At 36.8% G+C, this 19,991-nt stretch overlaps 1 protein-coding gene across 6 annotated transcripts in view; it reads right to left on the bottom strand.

Annotated features, from left to right (window-relative positions):
- Nucleotides 1-19,991, bottom strand: part of gria3a (glutamate receptor, ionotropic, AMPA 3a) — a 267,421-nt gene that overhangs the window by 104,737 nt on the left and 142,693 nt on the right. For all 6 annotated transcript variants that reach the window (XR_009815421.1, XM_061962200.1, XM_061962198.1 and 3 more), the window contains exon 4: nucleotides 14,256-14,443. Coding sequence is in view for 5 of the 6 variants with exons in the window: in XM_061962200.1 (XP_061818184.1) it covers nucleotides 14,256-14,443 (188 nt within the window). In the remaining variant the exon portion in view is untranslated. The remainder of the gene's footprint in view (nucleotides 1-14,255; nucleotides 14,444-19,991) is intronic.

Below are 19,991 nucleotides of genomic sequence, written 5' to 3'. Positions count from 1 at the left end.
GAGATAGGCTCCAGCGCCCCCCGCCACCCCAAAAGGGAATAAGCGGTAGAAAATGGATGGATGGATGATTATTTGCAAAAAAAAAAAAAAAAACGTTTATCAGTTTGAACATCAAATATGTTGTCTTTGTAGCATCCATCCATCCATTTTCTACCGCTTATTTTTTTAGCATATTCAATTGAATATGGGTTGAAAAGGATTTGCAAATCATTGTATTCCGTTTATATTTACATCTAACACAATTTCCCAACTCATATGGAAACAGGGTTTGTATTTCCTGAGTTTATAAACATAATATACCTTTTTTTTTAAACTAAAGAAGATGTTGTGATGCCAAAAAATATCGACGTAATCATAGTAGTATCAACTAGATATGTGCCTGTACTTGGTATCATTACAGTGGATGTCAGGTGTAGATCCAGCAATGGTGTTTGTTTACATTGTGACGCCGGTGAACTACGGTGTGTAGTGAAACATGTTTAGATATTCCTCGTCCTGCAGGGATGATACTTGTAAGAAACTCACTTTATTCCTCGCCATGGAGGCGAGGATTAGTGATTTAGAAGTAGCTAAAACACTTTTGACGGCGGATGGATGTTAGCCGCTAGCTAGCTAGCCATGTCTTAAAGTACCTCTTCCTGAGGGTGTTGCAGTGTTATAACTTCACCTTTATCTTTAGTTTTTAAGCCAAAATGCGTCCGTTCTGCCTTTTTTGTCTACACAATGTTTCTGTTTGTAAGTACTCTGTGATTGTGCGCCACCGAACATGTTCTTCTGCTCGTAAACCAGGAATGTCACGACGTGACTTCGACGCGGGCGCGGGGGGGTGCGGGACCGGTACGTTTCAGAGACGGTGTCGTACCAAAAATGATTCATTAGTATTGCGGTACTATACTAATACCGGTATACCGTACAACCCTAAGAGGAAGTGCGAAGAAAGGCAAGATTGTTTTATAAATAAATAAATACACAATAGCAGATACATATGGGTAAGAAAAGTAGTTTTTTTGTATTTAGTCCCTCTCTTAAGCATGTTCCTCGTTTTGGAGCTCAGCGTTGGCTATTGCTTGCATAAATGAAGAGGTGCCACTTAATCAAAGCTGAAGTGCCTCTGACCGTTTCCTGCATGGCTCCAGATCGCCACAATTTTGTTCAACGCATAAATGACCTGGCAATGTCAGTCAAAACTGAGAATGAATACCTGTGCAAAGTCAGACTTTCTCAGGTCTACCTAATTATGTCTCCGATGAGTTTCAGGCTTTTTTGTGCTATTTGATATTAGGCTGCACTGTGAATATTCCCAATGGAATCAAGTCTAATTACGCAGACAGAAGCCTGAGTGTAGTGCCGAGCTGGATGTGTGCCCGTGTGCCTTCAAGAGGATTTGCCTCCCTTCCCCACTGATGGAAAATTCTCTTTGTAACACCGATACGCTGTCGTCTGCTTTCTTCACAACTCCAACGGTTGATGAATATCCCAATTCAACCGTAAACTAATTATTGTTCTGCTACAAGCAAAAATTGTCGAGTTTGAGTTGGACTGCCAAAAACTGCATCAATGGATGAATGACGAGAGATTATATCAAACACTGACCCAAATACAAAACCCAAAACCAGTGAAGTTGGCACGTTGTGTAAATCGTAAATACAAACAGAATACAATGATTTGCAAATCTAAAACGTTTGAACTGGAAAACGTTATTATTTTTTGCAAATATTAGCTCGTTTGGAATTTGATGCCTGCAACATGTTTCAAAAAAGCTGGCATAAGTGGCAAAAAAGACTGAGAAAGTTGAGGAATGCTCATCAAACACTTATTAGGAACATTCCACAGGTGAACAGGCTAATTGGGAACAGGTGGGTGCCATGATTGGGTATAAAAGCAGCTTCCATGAAATGCTCAGTCATTCACAAACAAGGATGGTGCGAGGGTCACCACTTTGTGAACAAATGCGTGAGCAAATTGTCGATCAGTTTAAGAACAATATTTCTCAACCAGCTATTGCAAGGAATTTAGGGATTTCACCATCTACGGTCCGTAATATCATCAAAAGGTTCAGAGAATATGGAGAAATCACTGCACGTAAGCAGCAAGGCTGAAAACCCACTTTGAATGCCCGTGACCTTCGATCCCTCAGGCTGTACTGCATATAAAACCGACATCAGTGTGTAAAGGATATCACCACATGGGCTCAGGAACACTTCAGAAAACCACTGTCAGTAACTACAGTTCGTCGCTACATCTCTAAGTGCATGTTAAATGTCTACTATGCAAAACCAAAGCCATTTATCAACAACACCCAGAAACGCAGCTTGCTTCGCTGGGCCCGAGCTCATCTAAGATGAACTGATGCAAAGTGTAAAAGTGTTCTGTGGTCTGACGAGTCCACATTTCAAATTGTTTTTGGAAACTGTGGACGTCGTGTCCTTCGGACCAAAGAGGAAAAGAACCATCTGGACTGCTATGGGTGCAAAGTTCAAAAGCGAGCATCTGTGATGGTATGGGGGTGTATTAGCGCCCAAGGCATGGGTAACTTACACATCTGTGAAGGCACCATTAATGGTGAAAGGTACATACAGGTTTTGGAGCAACATATGTTGCCATCCAAGCAACGTTATCATGGACGCCCCTGCTTATTTTCGCAAGACAATGCCACCAACGTGTTACAACAGCGTGGCTTCATAGTAAAAGAGTGCAGGTACTAGACTGGCCTGCCTGTAGTCCAGACCTGTCCCCCATTGAAAATGTGTGGCACAATTTGAAGCCTAAAATACGACAATGGAGACCCCGGACTGTTTGTTGCTGTACATCAAGCAAGAATGGTAAAGAATTCCACCAGAAAAGCTTAAAAAATTGGTCTCCTCAGTTCCCAAATGTTTACTGAGTGTTGTTAAAAGGAAAGGCCATGTAACAGTGGAAAAAATGCCCCTTTGCCAACTTTTTTGCAATGTGTTGCTGCCATTAAATTCTAAGTTAATGATTATTTGCAAAAAACAACAACAAGTTTCTCAGTTCGAACATTAAATATCTTGTCTTTGCAGTCAATTAAATTAAATATAAGTTGAAAAGGATTTGCAAATCTGTACTAGTGTTTTCGTGCATGTTTGTACGTGCTATCGTACTGTAATTAAGCTAGCATCGTTAGCATTTGCAAATATGCTAACATGTTTACAAATATCTATGTCAGTTTTATTATCTTACAATGGCATTTTTTTTGTGGTATTTCAGTATTGTAAATTCACCAAAATGTTACTGTCGAGTTATTGAGAACTAGCTTACGCAGCTAGTGGGTCCATGACGATGACTTCTGTTTTGTTTGATATACCGTTTAACTGCCGTGTGACAGGCATCGTTTGGAATCAAATTAGGCATGTAAAACATTTACAAACTATTTTGCACCGATATGTGCGGCTTATAGTCGGGTGCAGCTAATATATGCAAACACATTTATTTATTCTTAAATTTGATGGGTGCGGCTTGAATACTGGTGCGCTCTACATCCCGTAAAATACGGTAACTAACTACCGTAGCTAAGCCTGGCGATCACAATTATCAGATAATACAAACATTCAAGCGACAGCTAAAAATAAAGCTCTTACCTATCTGTGCACTCTCCATTCTCCACTTGTTATTTATACGCTCTCTGATATGAATCATTTAGTATAGCCTGGGGGTTGAAACTGCTGTTTGACATACACATTAGTCATCACTTCATATTCTTATGCTTTTCTGCTTGTTTACATTTTAGGTAATAACTTTTAACAAGGCTGCAAGCATAGCAGAACATCTCTGGAGCATTTATTGTTTGTCCTTCACAATGTTATATAATAGTGAATCGATTGCCATACCTCACACCGCTGTAACTATTGAGAATATCAGCCTCTGTAGTTTCTACAGATGTAAATTTGGTGTTCCTTCATATTATAATTTTGTATATGGTTAAAAAAAGAACTACAAACAATGACACGTTTTATGGTATTATATTCTATTCAATTGTAATGTATTTCCCTCACGTTGGTTACATGTGTTGATGTTTGTGTGGTAAAGTGCAACGATGGAACCTCTAAGGTGGATCATTATCTATTAGGGGATGCTGGTCGACCTGCAAGTATTTTAAAATGTCCAACTTATTTTTCAATAGAATATATTGGAAATACAAATGATTTGTTTTGGGGTGCAACATGAAATTATTATTAACTGGCAGGCAATATTTTAGTAGCATTCTTAACTTTAAACCAAAAAAATGCAAGTTAAAACTTTATTCCTAACTTTACTGAAGAATGATAAATGTGTAACAAGGGACATCCATGATGGCTGTACCTTCCACATATCATTTTCTCAACATTTCATGTTTTCTGTTTGTGAAACCGTAATTGATTACAGAACTGTATGAGAAAATTTTGGTGTGTGTAAAGGATGAATTATATTTACATATTTTCTTAAATGAACAATTGTTTTAGTTTTCCTACAAATCAGTTTTCCACGGATGCTTTAGAACGGATTAATAACAAAAACGGAGGTACTACTGAGTTATGTCACGAAAGCTGCCCAATCAAGTCCTTACTTTATGCATATGTCTCTTTTACTGCGCATGACAAAAACCAGCGTGAAGTTAACTGCACAAAAGTGTGCATTTAAGTATTTTTTTTTAACCGCAATAACAATCCACTAGTGTGAACACAGAAAAACACATCATTTTAAACAACATTTTATTGAGTTCATGAGCCAGGATTTTTGTTTATCTCCAACTGGAACATCTCAAAGTTGGACCTCTAAAGCTCTAAATGGGATATTCCCTTCTTCCCAACAGTCTGGAACACATCACGAGGTATGGCGTAACAACATGCATGCCCTTCAGAGGCATATTTTTTCAGAATAGATTGGTAAAAGTCATAAATTCAGGTGCATTAGAGCCACGCAACAGAGCGGGTGATATGATTCTCATTAGGGATGTCCGATAATGGCTTTTTGCCGATATCCGATAATCAAATCAAATCAACTTTATTTATAAAGCACATTTAAAATTTACCACAGGGTTAGCCAAAGTGCTGTACAATGGGCAGGTTAAAAGATAATACGAGTACCGAGCAAACACAACACAACACAAACAGAACACGATAAAAAATAAATAAATAAAATAGAATAAATAAAAACATAAAAACAGGTTCACAGCAGGTGTATTATGGGGCGCCATTGCAGGATATTCCGATATTCCGATATTGTCCAACTCTTTAATTACCGATACTGATATCAACCGATACCGATATCAACCGATATATACAGTCGTGGAATTAACACATTATTATGCCTAATTTGGATAACCAGGTATGGTGAAGATAAGGTACTTAAAATTAATAAAATAAAATAAGATAAATAAATTAAAAACATTTTCTTGAATAAAAAAGAAAGTAAAACAATATAAAAACAGTTACATTGAAACTACGAATTAATGAAAATTAGTCAAATTATCTGTTAAAGATTAGTACTATTAGTGGACGAGTAGCACGCACAATCATGTGTGCTTAAGGATTGCATCCCTTGCAGACTGTATTGATATATATTGATATATAATGTAGGAACCAGAATATTAATAACAGAAAGAAACAACCCTTTTGTGCGAATGAGTGTGAATAAGTGTAAATGGGGGAGGAAGGTTTTTTGGGTTGGTGCACTAATTGTAAGTGTATCTTGTGTTTTTATGTTGATTTAATAAAATAAAATAAAAAAATTAAAAAAACGATACCGATAATAAAAAAAACGATACCGATAATTTCCGATATTACATTTTAACGCATTTATCGGCCGATAATATCTCTAATTCTCATCCATTCCATTCACAACTTCAGGATGCTTCTTCCCTCACTAGATTAGCATCTCTGGGTCTCATATTTTCCTCCACAACTCTAGACAGGCCAAACTTACACAACGTGGCACATTTCCCAAAAAGCTCCTGGCCCTTTCCACTGTCTCTCTTTGACTGTGCAGTGTGCAGAAAAGGCTGCAGGTAACTGGCCTTCTGCCAACTATTTGAAAATCACTGTGCTTCTGTTATTGATGAAAGGCCTTAAAGGTGTTGCCAGAGGGGTATGTGGGGGTTGGGGGGTACTTTGAAATGGTGGTCAGAAAAATGTTCTTCTCATAAAAGTTTGTGTTTTTAATTGGGCAAAAAAAATTACAAAAATAATCTGGCGCCTTTATTCTGAAGAGGATATTTTATGCAGTGGTTAGTCATGTATTACTATCCTGGTAGTTCTATCTGAAACCTGCTGTCATACAGAAAGACTAACAAAGTTTGTTACCACAGCTTCTTGGAAAATGTAGTAAGGTAAGCTACAAGTTACTCTCGAATACATGTAGCTAAGTTACAGGCGAAGCTATTCCCAGAGAATTGTAGCAAACTACACTACAAGCTACAGGTCAAAAGTAGCTTGCTACATCAATACTACATACAGTAGGGAAGGGATTCATATGGCCCCATTCCTGAATAGATCTCATATGAAATGAAGATGGGGGGTTAATGATTTTGCAATGCAGTTTGCTGAAAATGATGAAAAGTGCCACTCTGCATAGCAACTCACGCTGTGGTCAAATTTGAAATTGCCACAAAACACATTTTAAGATATTCAATATTCTACTGTCGTCTTGTGGTTGGAGTGGATAGTGCAACTCCCAAATCTGTCACGTTTCATGTGTCAGGTAAACCACAAAGAATAGGGCTATGTGAATCTCCTTCCTACTCTCCGTATAAATATACATCTCAACTTAATGTACAACTTGCCACCAAACTAATAGACATATAAAAAATGCTCAGTTTGATTCCTTATTATATTAAACACAAACTAAACATGTCCTCTGTCTGGGTTTTTAACATTTTAAAATGTTTTTTCATTTGCAAAGTTGTACCATGTACAAAATAAGGAAAAAACACCGGAAATGAAAGTAAATGAACCAATAATACAGTAATAATATTAAATAAACACCAACATTTATACTCTGTATTGGAATTGAGAATTTTCAGCACAGGATCAGTTATTGTTTTAATCTGGCAAAAGGAAAAGTGGAAAATATTTGTCTCACAACACAAACATTTGCAAAAATATCCATCTTCACGTGAACGGAAATCAATAAAATTGAACATTTTTATGTCAGGACTGGAATCCTATGTAACTTTTAAAGCAGTGTGTAACTAAACAGCATGGGTTGACCACACGAGCAGGAAACAAGTGAAAAGTATATATTTTAGGACCTCACGTCAATGCTCCACGCTCTTTGTAAAAGGCCAAAATGGTTGCCCTCTTCCTTCTTAATCCTTAATGCGCAAACAGACAACAAAGGAACGGGATAAATTGCTATAATATGAAAAGGGGGAGGATTAAATAAGATCTGCTTCTTCCTACTGCTATTCAGACATGCTGTAATGAAACAACTGGAATTATGTGACGCATGACATTGTAATTGTATTGTATGCATGTTCGAAATAAACTGAACTGAACAATAGTTCTGTTGAGAAAATGTTGACTTTTATTGCACAAAATACTTGAAATTGCACAGATATGCCGAGACTGACAGCCATATTTGCTACAGTAAAAACTGCCTCACGTGTGACGTATGATGAGTCACGATTGGCTAATGTTTTGCCCTCACCTTAGCTAATCCTGACTCATCAAACATAACCTAACCAATCGTAATGGATTTTTTCCGTATCTATGGATGTTCCCAATCATCCAGGTCATTATATTTTCTCCGTATTTTTTGTTTTCTCCCTGGATTTGCAGTCCATTTGCTTTCTTTGTAGCATGTAGCGTTTGAAGGACGCTACCTTGTTACGTGGGTCTAAAAATAGCAGCGCTACAGGAATCGCTACTGGTTCAAAACGGAGCGACGCTACCGCCACGCTAATTGGAAATGTAGTTAAGCTACGTAGCGTCACTACTTGTAGCGTGCTGCTGCCCAACACTGTGCATCTCAGTTTATTTGCTTCCGAGGTGGACCTCGTAACTCAAACTACTCGCATGTTGAATCAACGTCTCCCATTGAAATGGATTAAAATGCTATTCATCCATCTCGTGTCTCCAAAGACCATCACTAATGTTGTATGAAAGACAGTAAATTAGAACGTACTACAAACAACTACAGTAGTTTTATGAAGTAATAAACATGGATGCCTAGGGATGGAAAACGAAAACCAGTTCTTGTTTAAAACCGGTTCTCAGTGTATCAATTCCTTGGAATCGCTTGCCATTTTGTCAATTGATTTTTTTAACGATTCTTCCGGGTGGTGATGACATCATGCAATGTGCGTAGTGACGTCACAACGCAACATGGCGGTGCTTGGTTGGAACAAACACTAACATTTTACAAGGAAAAGACTGCAACAGCACTACTTGTAATCAATATATGGCTCATTAAATATCTTGTCTTTGCAGTCTATTCAATTGAATATAAGTTGAAAAGGAGTTGCAAATCATTGTATTCTGTTTTTATTTACAAATTACACAACGTGCCAACTTCACTGGTTTTAGGTTTTGTAATAACAGAAGAAATGAACAAATTAAAAAGATGGTTTGACAAAAACAGACTTTGAATCTCAGTAAAACTAAAATAATGCTCTTTGGTAACAGTAGAAGGGAACCTCAAACAAATACAGATAGACAGAGTAGATATTGAAAGCGTAAAAGAAAACATGTTTGGGTGTAATAATAGATGATAAAATTAATTGGAAACCTCATGTCAAAAAATATAAAACATAAGGCAGTAAGAAACACGTCAATAATGAATAAAGAAAAATATGTTCTGGACCAAAAAACTGTGTAACTGTGTTACAAAAAATTTGAATAGTACATAATGTTTGATACAGAGGACATACAAACCCTTTTTTTTTTATTGAATCACAAATATTGAATTCATTGATTTTGTATTTGCAAACAGCTAAAATTATGTACAAAGCAAACAATAACCTGCTACCCAAGAATTATTCTCAACAAAAAAGGAGCAATATAACCTTCGAGGAAAATCTCATTTAAAATATGTGTATGCTCATACAACAATTAAAACCTTTAGCATATCAGTATGTGGAATTAAATTATGGAATGGTGTAAGCAAAGAAATCAAACAAATCACCATTATGATCAGTTTAAGAGACTGTTCAAACAACAAGTGTTCACAAAGTACACAGAACAATAATTATGATGAACATCTTGAACCCTTTTTTTTTTCTTTTGAGATAAAAGTTATTTATGTATTTAATATTTGTTTACTTACTATGGTATATAATTTATTTATTATTTATTTATTCACTGTTCTGTTACAGAGAACAAGGAAATGGTATAAAATTGCTATGGTATGAAAAGGGGCAGGATTAAATAAGCTCAGCTTCTTCCTACTCCTTTTCAGGCGTGCTGTAATGAAACAACTGGAAATATGTGATGCATTACATTGGAACGTATGCATGTTCGAAATAAACTGAAACTGAACTGAACTTTGAGGAGTCGTAGTATGATTTAAAAAAAAAATAGAATATGTAGAAAAACTGCAATAGAGTAAAGTGCCAATGGATGACTTTAATTGCTTGACCAAAAATGCTATATTATTTTATGTTTAGTTTTGCAGTGACTTTATTGAGAAACTGTTATCCGTCTGGGATTGAAGCAGAATAGAGAAAAATAGAGACACCTATTATTTAAATAATAGTCACTTTTGATGGATAAAAGCGTATTGTTCCTGTATTGTTCGTTAAACTTGTTTTGTACTACCTTAAATTCAAACAGTTTTTTCAACAAATATAAAATAATTGAGAAATTGGAGTTGGAAAATGTGGGTGGCCGCTTGTCATCAAGGGGTGATGGTGTTGAGAAGCACAGAGTTAGCTGCAACTGCATCAATGAATGCAGGTGTAAATGCCGATCTAATGAGGACTAAAGAGCGTTTAAAAATAAATAAATTACGTGCCTAATGGTCGCCTTCTGATGCCTGCGTGATCTCGGTTGTGTTTGCTCACTCCAGCCTTTGCGAGAGATCTTCCCACTGGCTAGGAGGCTAGGCTATTTATAGTAGGCTCATTGTTGTTGCTGTTATGGGACAGTGTGTCCTACTTACATTTGGAGCTGATATTACATTAAAGCAAGTGTTGATGTCACAGCTCACATAAGGATTTGTTCTCCAGAGTTGAAGGCATGTTGTGCCTTTCTACACTTGGCTGTCATATAATACCCATTAGAACCACTGTTCAATTGTTATTGTAAGAAGGACCTATCACCAGTTCTCTGATGGGAAAATGACCTCTATCAGGGAAGGTACAGCATTCTAATATATGTGTGTGTTTGTGTGAAACTTTTGGGAAAATCAACCGCAATTTTTTTTTAATGATGAATTGCCAAAATGCTTCAGACGCCTTAAATTAATAAAGTAGATGGTACTGGTTAATCGATGGTAATGGTTGTATTTGATTCAGACATACTTAATAACTTACATTAACTCTAAAGGCCTTAGTGGCCACGTGCGTGGACAGCACCTTTTAGCTCTTATTTCCAAAATTGTGTACACTACTGAATTGGGGTCTTATGGCCGCTTATGTGGACACTTATACTGCTATCTGGTGGTGTCAGAAGAGTATAACATACAATGGAATTTGGAAAAAAAAGTGTAAAAATAAAAATTAACATGTCACTACACATGAAGTACCGGTACACGTTTGTGTACTTATGGACTACATCATATCAAAAGATGATTCATAGTTTTTATTCTAATTAGGGTCCAATAAGCCCAAATAGCAAAGAGAAATAAAACAAGCATGTAAACAAACAGCTTGGGCCTTAAGAGTTATGGAACTACACATGTTTATGCTTGCACCATTCAATATGCTCCTTCTTTTTCTCTATCCTGTTGTTGTGGGGCAGGCCGGCTTGTACGTACACGTGCATGCTAAAATCATCCACAGTTGCTATTTGTAATATAAAGTAGTTCTAACTTATATCCGTCACTAGACTCAATATAGAAGCGCTAAAAACTAGAACATGGTTGAAAGGGTGGAAACACAGTCGAAGGGGGCTCGGCCTGGAGGACGACTTTGGCACGTAAATAAGACCACCCACAAAACGGCGCATTCTGAAGAGACAGTCAGGGCTTGAAGACGGTCCGTAAAATAAAATCTATAACAAATTCATTATATGACCCCTTTAAATACACAAAGAGTTTATACCCATTTCAGTGTGCTATGATTTGCTATTGCTAAACTTATTTAAATGCTGATACTGTCGGCTCTAGAACAAGGTTTGTGATCTTGGTGTTCAAATCGTTACTAACTCAAAGCATAATGACTCTCTTATTCAACCAAACAGCTTTCTAATCTGTACAAAACATTGTCATCTTACTATAATTAACCTGACTTGGAGGCAGTACCTCAGTACATCATTTGTATGTGCCAGTATATCAAACAATTATGCTGATTTAAGACTGTTCTCTGACCACATTATTTATTCATTTTGTTTTAAATCTGAGTTGATTTCGCCCCCCCAAAAATCTGTGGACAATATGCTGTCATGTCAGGGCATTCAATCGATCGCAACTGGACTGTTTGGTTTGTCTTGGAAGACGTTTCGCCTCTCATCCGAGTCGGCTTCATCAGTTCATGCTCATAGACTTAGATTGGTCAGATCTAGTCATATGCTGTCATGGTTTCACATGTGTATGGTGACAAAGACAAAAAGGGCTATGACTGAAAATCCCTTACGATTTAGATGAAAATGATGGAAAAATAAATCCTCTTCATGGCAAAATGTAGTCTTTTCATAGAGTCACGTCATTGTTTCGTAAGATTGGCCATTGTTTTGGACTGCGTCACGGCGGGGGAGGTTGCAGAGGCACAGTGATGCTTTATTTGGACAGAACTTAATGCTTTATTTTTCATATAATCTCCCGTACGAACATCACTTTGAAACATTCTAGTGCTGAGTTAATTAAACCAGGAAGTGACCAGTGGTGTGCCGTCAGGGCCAGCAAGGCCTTCTCTGCTGGCCTAACATAATCAGAAATCATGATCATAATTAAAGATACACTTATTTTTTCCATTGACTTTCCCTAAATATCTCAAATTATTCATATTCTCTTCATGTCATATTATGCTCCTTCCAGCGCTGTTTTTAGGTTATAGAGTTTTTATCCAATCAGAATTGAAGCTAGCTTATGTTGCCATGCTGTACCAAATCTGCCAGAGGCCTTCAGAATCAACAATGCAGGCGTCTATGCACTTTAAGTGAACGGGGACATACATTTGACAGACAGTTGCGATAGCCAATCAGATCAGGAGTTGTTGTCAGTATGGCCTTCTAGCTGGCTTAAGGCAGATATATATTGTGATGTTATGAGCTAGGTAATATAAGAACTCCATTACCCAGCATGCCACAGTAGCGAAGAGCACGCGCAGTAGCCCCGTTTAGGTTTTTGAATGTAACCATGTTATTGATGAGAACGCTGTGGAGTAAACTTTAAGAACTCAGCCAACACGCCTCGTCTGCATCTTTTATGATTAGACAAGACAACACATATATTTGCGAGGCAAATTTTCAAGAAGGATATTTAAAGAGAAACTACATCTTGTGAGACGATGTCGGCCAACCCCGGAAGCTCGAATGGGTCCCACAAATTGTGAGTCCATATATTTTATTTCTTTATTTTTTAATATTTAACATGCTTTTTGCAATTTTAATTTTGACAGTACCACATAAGATATGTTTTAATTGCTGATGCGGGGTTATTGATTTTTAAATGCGCCAGAAAATAACCCGTTTTGTACACTGTTAATGTGGTTCAATCCCCAGTAGATGTGTTTCTGTGTAGTATTTCTTCAGCAATGGTCATGTGGTGACATAAATGATGGTATTTTGAGAGGCAATCATTGGAGTCGTACATCACTGAAGGCCTAGCTGGGAAACGCACGGCCCGCCACTGGAAGTTGACTATAGCTTGTTTTGTATGCTCAATGTCAAAATTAGACACAAATATGTATAAATGGCTACATTTTATAAAGCAAATCACAACAATTACAAAATGTTTCAGCTGGTGCTGTCAAAGGCTTATTAAAAAAAAAAGATTAATCAAGAGGTTGCTGTGGATTAATCACAGTTAAATATTAATTTGTAAATCCAGATTATTATTGTTTGTTTTGTACTCACATTGCCCATGTATAGCGTTAACATGCTGTTGAGCATCTCCCATATTGACGTGTTTGCTTCTGCAGCCTGTCACCAACGGATCAACTGCTCATTTGAACATGCTTGACGGTCACACTACTTGCCCATAATGCATTGCCAGAGACATTTTTAAGGGATTTTGAGTCATTGTACGTTGCGGATGGGTTAATTGCATTAATTTTTTAATCAGATTAACAATAATAATGAATTTAATCAGCATTTAAACGTTCATTTTAACAGCCGTAATTGTATTCATCTCTTATGTACAGCACTTTGTTTTCAACCGTGATCCATAAAAATAATAACACAATTAATATTTTAAAATTACATTTGTTTAAGTGTGCGTTAGCGTAATAGAGTAATATTCCAATATCAGTTTTATATATTTATACTTTATTATTATCTGTATTATTTTATTTGTAATGTAAATGTTGTTGTATTATGTTATGTGCAGCTATATGATTGGACTGTTTGTATTTTAACCACATCAATATGAATATAAATATGGTATAGAAATGTATTTAAATGTTTAAAAAACTAATAAATATACAAAATATGAAACATAACATAAAATATATGAATACAGTAAATTATACTTATTTACATAACATATAACATTCAAAAGCAGCCCATTTAAAAGTAGAAAATGAAAATGTTATGAAGAAATACTGATTAAGATTTTTTACTAAAGACAAAGTGGCCACATCTGCATACGTTATCCAAAATACCACAAAATATGCACTGTTTGAAAAGTACAATTCCCAATTACAATATATTGCATAGATATTCTCCAAAGTGCACTTGCAGCAAGCAAACAGTCATTGTGACTCATGTGGGAAAACTGCAGCTTGCCAAGGAAACAAACAGGAGGAGGCTGTTTAATTCCTCCTCCTGCCTAAAGCACAGGTGACCTCTAACAAGCAGCAAGCAATAACAACAAGGCTGAGTGAATGTAAAAATATATTCTTGTTTTAACACCATTTTCCAAATGACAACAAGATGTGAAATCAGTCAATCAATCATCATGCCTTCAGAGTACAAAAACAGTTAAAAATGTCTCTACTATACCTGCCCCAGTATGGAGTTGATCCGGTCCACCTCACAGTCGACGAGGAAGCGTTTCTCCTGCCGGCGGTCCATCTCCTCGATGATGCGTTTGTACTCTGTGGGGTCCACAATGTTCCCCACAGAGCGAGCCGTCACCTGCCAGTTGTTGGCCACCGCCGACTCCATGATGGCCTGCAGGATGGCAAAACCTGCAGGAGGAACACAATGGCACATTTTAGAAACCTGCTGACATGTTTAACGGCTTTTGATGTACTCTGTCATCGTAAAGTGTGACGGACATGAATGCTACTAATCATCCTAAAGAATGTATTTTAATAGTAATAAACATTACATTCTAGATGAAACATTATTGCCTTCACCAAGATTATGTACACTTTTAAAAGATACAGTATTCATGAAAAAATATTATTTTATTATTTCGGGTTGTCGTTTACAGTGGTGTTGAACTGGACTGCTACTTGCTTCTCCAGAAAATAAAATGTAACAATGCAGGATAAAATTAACAGTAAAATGTTTATTAAGCAAAGTGTACTGCATATTGGTATGATTGGATATTTAAAGGGCAACTGCACTTTTTTGGGAATTTTGCCTATCGTTCACAATCATTATGAAACCCATGACGACGGATGGATTTAAAAAAAAATGCATTCAAAGTATTAAATAAACTTAAATAAAAGTCTGCTTACAGCAGCAAAGCCAATGGGAGCTCCACTATTCTGTCCATAAAATCCAATAAATAACCATTCAGAAAGCGCCAACAATACTCCATTTACATTTCAGGACTTGAATATTAACCAAGTATTAGTGATATTGCTATTATAAGCGCTAACACAGACAAACTATTTTTAGCGGCGCCCTAATCCCTTTCTTGTGTGCCTATGTTTACATCACAGGGTGATCTGCTGCTTCCTCGCTTCTTTGCTCCCTGTAAGTTTATTGTAAATCATAAATAATGTAGCTCACCTGGACAGTAGAAGGCTAAGGATATAATCCAACAAGTTGAGACAATTTGACAGCCATTTAGGGCCCGAAAGCGGCCAGAACGATACGAAAAGACGCTTGGTCACACCACCGTTTCTCTGTGAGGATTAGGAGTCATTCTTTATCTAAATCGAAGCAGTTGGCATCCTAATGACAGCAGACCTTGCACAGTAAATGATGTTGTATTATGTTTGTTGGCTCTCACAAAGTCTGCAGTAAGCAGAAATCATTGATGTAGTTAAAAAAAACAAAAAAAAACATGAAATTAAGCGTATGCTTAAAATGATTAAACTACGTAAATATTAAATATTATTATAAATGTGCCTGTTACTACATTACATATTTACTTACATCATGTATATAAAAACTTAATCCAAACAAACAGTTCCTGACGCTTCATCAATGTTGGGATGGATACAAACGATCCTGGATGGATACCTATCTTCCAGAAGGCAAACTTGCCAAGCACAGATCAATATACACCCAAAAATGTGTTTTCTTTTACCCTTTCAATATTTACTCCGTCTATCTGTATTTGTGTTTGACTTTCTCATCTACTGTTACCAAATAGCATTATTTTAGTTTTACTGAGATTCAAAGATAGTCTGTTTTTGTCAAACCATCTTTTTAATTTGTTCATTTCTTCAGTTATTTGTATTATCTTCTGTGTGTTCTCTCCTGAACAAAATGCTGTTGTATCATCTGCAAATAATACTAACTTTTTCAACCTTTGTAACTTTACAAATGTCACTTTGGTCCGAGTATTGATCCCTGAGGTACGCCACATGATATTTTTTAGCTCGGTGGAAGTCAGTTCGTCTATTTTCACGTATTGCTTCCTGTTGGTTAAGTAGCTTCTTATGCAGTTCAAGACCAACCCTCTGATGTCATACCATTCTAATTTGTTTATTAAGATGTTATGATTAACTGTGTCAAATGCTTTAGTTAAACCCATAAAAACTGCAGCAGCACATTTTTTACTATCTATTGCATTTGTGATCACTTTTAGGAATATGAATCGATCTATGGATATGTATACATCAAAATATAACAATACTATCGAGCAACGTTACACACCTAATTGGCACCCAACATAATGAGACCACACTGTGAAAACTCCCCTCTGTTGAGATGAGGCTCTGCTTTATGTCAAAGTCCACAATACAAAGTGCCATAAAGTGCAATGATCTAAGAAAAGTAACGGCACCCTCCAACAGAGAAAAAGGCGGGGATAGTGGATACTTAACATTTGTTGTTGGTCTTTTCAAGGAAACGTCTGATTAATTGCAGACTGCTAAAGAGCTACACTCAGCAGTCAGGCTCATTAAGAGAGTAGTAGAGAATGTGGAAATGGCTCAAAGCGGCTGTTCTGCTCTATACGCACTCTACTGCATCTTCACTTGAAGATGGACACATATTATTATATATTACACACATATATATATATATTATTCTGACCTTTACCCCTAGCTTGTTTGCACAGCTTTTTCAGCGTCTAATAACGGATACTGACGCAGAGATTCATCAGTAGTGCCCTTCTGCTTTAAGTGTGGCTTTCTTCCCTCCTCGAGGACTGGTTTGTAGCACAAAGACATGGCAGAGGAAAACAAGGAAAACAAAAGTGTCACAGCGCTGCCAGGTAGAGACTGAATGGTACTTTTCAAGGTATTTAAATGACCCCGAAAACAAAGAGATGCAGATGTGAAAGCTACTTTCACATACAAATCTGCAAGGTTATACACTGGATTTCTATTGAATTCAACCTCTCTCATTATACAACCGGGCTTTTTTTTACTGCACACGATACATGATGCTCCTTTGTGCTTCTTTTGAGAGTCTTTTCAATTAGAATTTGTATGATCATGTGCATGCATAAACAAAATTTGACCTTCGGTTTTCATCAATTATAACCATCCATTGTTGGTGATACATGAGAGAGTGGGTCGCTTTCTACCATCCATTCACATTGGAAGGTTTGCTCAAGGCCATATCCATACAACTGACTAATCAATTGTTGTTTAAATCATCTAAATGAGATTGGAGAATGTCTGTGATTGTCCAGTCTTATGTTGGCACGATCGGCAAAAAAGATGTTGCCTATAGTGCAGGTCTGTGTGGTTGTAGCTCAACCTACCGATACAGTAAGTAGATGGTCATGTTGTTCTTTAGACAGCAAACCTCAGTTGCTTCAAAACTGATTGATAACATTTCAATTGTAAACTTAGAGCCTGATTTACTAAAGGTTTGCATGTACTAAAACACGAGCAAACTTAATAGCGCACTGACACCAACATAGCAAACTTCACACCACTTTGCACACTAAACGCCTGCAAAGTAGATTGTGTCTGTTAAGTGAGCAGAATAAGGCATGCAATCCATTTTCTCCTTTTTAATGATTGTCACACACACATTTTGCATCTTTGTCTATATGCTGATCATCAAAAAACCCACAATACTGGGAGGAGAAAATGCAAATATATTATACAGCACGTGCAATGTTTTTTATCAACACTCAACGTTTTGGGAGCACTATTTTGCATTTTGTTTAGCACGTTTGAATAGGACGCAAAGAGAGAGGAAAGACACACAATAGACAGATAATCCTTTGTCCTACGTGTACGTTTCAACATATTTGGACGGTCAGAAATATAAAAAATATTAGACACATTGTCTATTCAGCAAGATGCTTTTATAATTTCATAGCTGCTAGATGACTTAAGGCAGTGGGTCTCAAACATTTTTCACCAAGTACCACCTCAGAAAACACTTGGCTCTCTAAGTGACCAACATTTAAATACAGTAGCGTAGTAGGCTAAATTATTCATTAAAAACAAGTAATAGGTTTTATTATATATTATATAAGTATATTTAATATTTTTGGCCACTGTAACATTACAAACAGTTTGAACAGCAACATTGTGTTTGAATACAGAAAAAAATCAACACTAATCACTTAATAATTGGCGTACCATGAGTTGGAGCTTGCCTACCACTAGTGGTTTGAAAACATAGCAAAGGTAGAAGCATGAAAACATGAGTGTGCAGTAAATGAGAGTGTCTCCATATGGTGATGCCCCGTATAATACACGCTAAAACCTTATTTAAATAAGACGGTCTGCACCACATTTCAAGTGCACATGCAGTCTAAGTAGAGCGCATGCAACACGCCCACTAATAGTACACACTATTTTATGGATTGCATGCGCTGTTTAGCGCAAGGTCTTTGGATCTTGGTAAATCAGGCCTTTCGGGCCTGATCCACCAAAGGTTTGCGTGTATTAAAACACGTGCAAACTTGATAGCACACACAAAGCTGATCTACTAAGTTCGTGGACAGAGGTGATGATCATTTAGCACCCGCAATGTGATTTATCAAGTGTGAAACTGCCTGCGGCCGCAGTTTTTGTGTCTATTTAGCACATTTGTAAAGTATGTGCAATCTGGCACAGTTAAGCATCAATGACTGTGCAAAGAAAGCGATCTCTGCAATAACAGACGACCAAGAGAAAAACCCCAATCCATATTTGCAATGTCAGAAGTAAAAATATTTTCCGTCTATCCAGTAATTCAATTTTTTTAACTGGTAGATGATTTAAGAGGCAAATTTGGAGACAGCAAGCACCAACATTAATTGAATTGGTTTGTTTTGGTGTCTGCTGATGTATTTCTAATGGCTTTTGTTTTTTCATACAGGAGACATATTAATAACATATGAAGACACTTCTTTCATTTCACATTTGTTCCTCTTTGGATAATCACAGCTTACCATTACAGTAATTAAAGCGCACCTTTAGCGCACAAAAAAGTAAAGTTTCCGTTGCAGATGGCACTGCGAGAGTGCTTCTAACAGCCTTGAAAAAGTGTAACAGATTATAGTTGTGCGTGGCATGTTCCACAACATAGCAACACACCACAAGTTGACGCATGATGCCATGGATATTCACTCAATGAGTGTCTCCATGTGACAGACAGTAGTACATATAAAAAAAACCTCATCTAAATAAGGCAGTCTCCACAACTTTTGCACTTGTCATCAAATGTGCACGCTATCTTAATAGATCACTCGCAACACACCCACTAATAGTCCGCACAATGGTTTAGTTTGTGCCCGTTATTTAGCACTTGTTTGCTATCATAGTGTTGTTACATGTTACTTTGGGGAACAATTCATACTTAACCCTACCCATAACCATGTGTTTGACATGTTGGCAAATACAGTAATTCATTGTTTTTTATTTTAGCATTAAAGTTTGTTTACTTCCTGTGTTTAAGTCTCACCATTTCTGATTACAATAGAAAAGAACAGACATGGTGTAGCAATAGGGAAAGCTTTTGCAGAGTTGAAAGTAAAAAGAAAAAGGATGTGTATTGAAAAACATGTTAACGTTGTGTTTCTTGTTGTTGGTCTGGACCCCAGATGCAGAGACAGCAGGTGAAGTGCACGTAAAAAATATATTTCATTAGGGAAAACAAAAAAGTTAAAGAAAACCCAATAATGATTAAAAAAAACAAAAACAATTATCTAACCCTGTTAAACTGATGAGGCTGGCTAAAGAGGCTTCCTGATTGCTAATCGAAGACAGGTCAGGAAGCGAGCGCTCAGACCACATGATAATTGGTGGCAAATGAAGGCAAACAGAGAGTGTAAACTAAAAGAAGAGCACGGTACAGGAAATGAAACAAAATACAAGAAATAATAATAACCGTCATGATAAATTGTGACAAAGTAATATCATACAAATAATGAAAGGGTAG

The sequence above is a fragment of the Nerophis lumbriciformis genome, linkage group LG09 (assembly GCF_033978685.3).
Source record: "Nerophis lumbriciformis linkage group LG09, RoL_Nlum_v2.1, whole genome shotgun sequence".
In the NCBI taxonomy this organism is placed as follows: domain Eukaryota; kingdom Metazoa; phylum Chordata; class Actinopteri; order Syngnathiformes; family Syngnathidae; genus Nerophis; species Nerophis lumbriciformis.
This window is presented reverse-complemented; position numbering and strand designations above follow the sequence as displayed.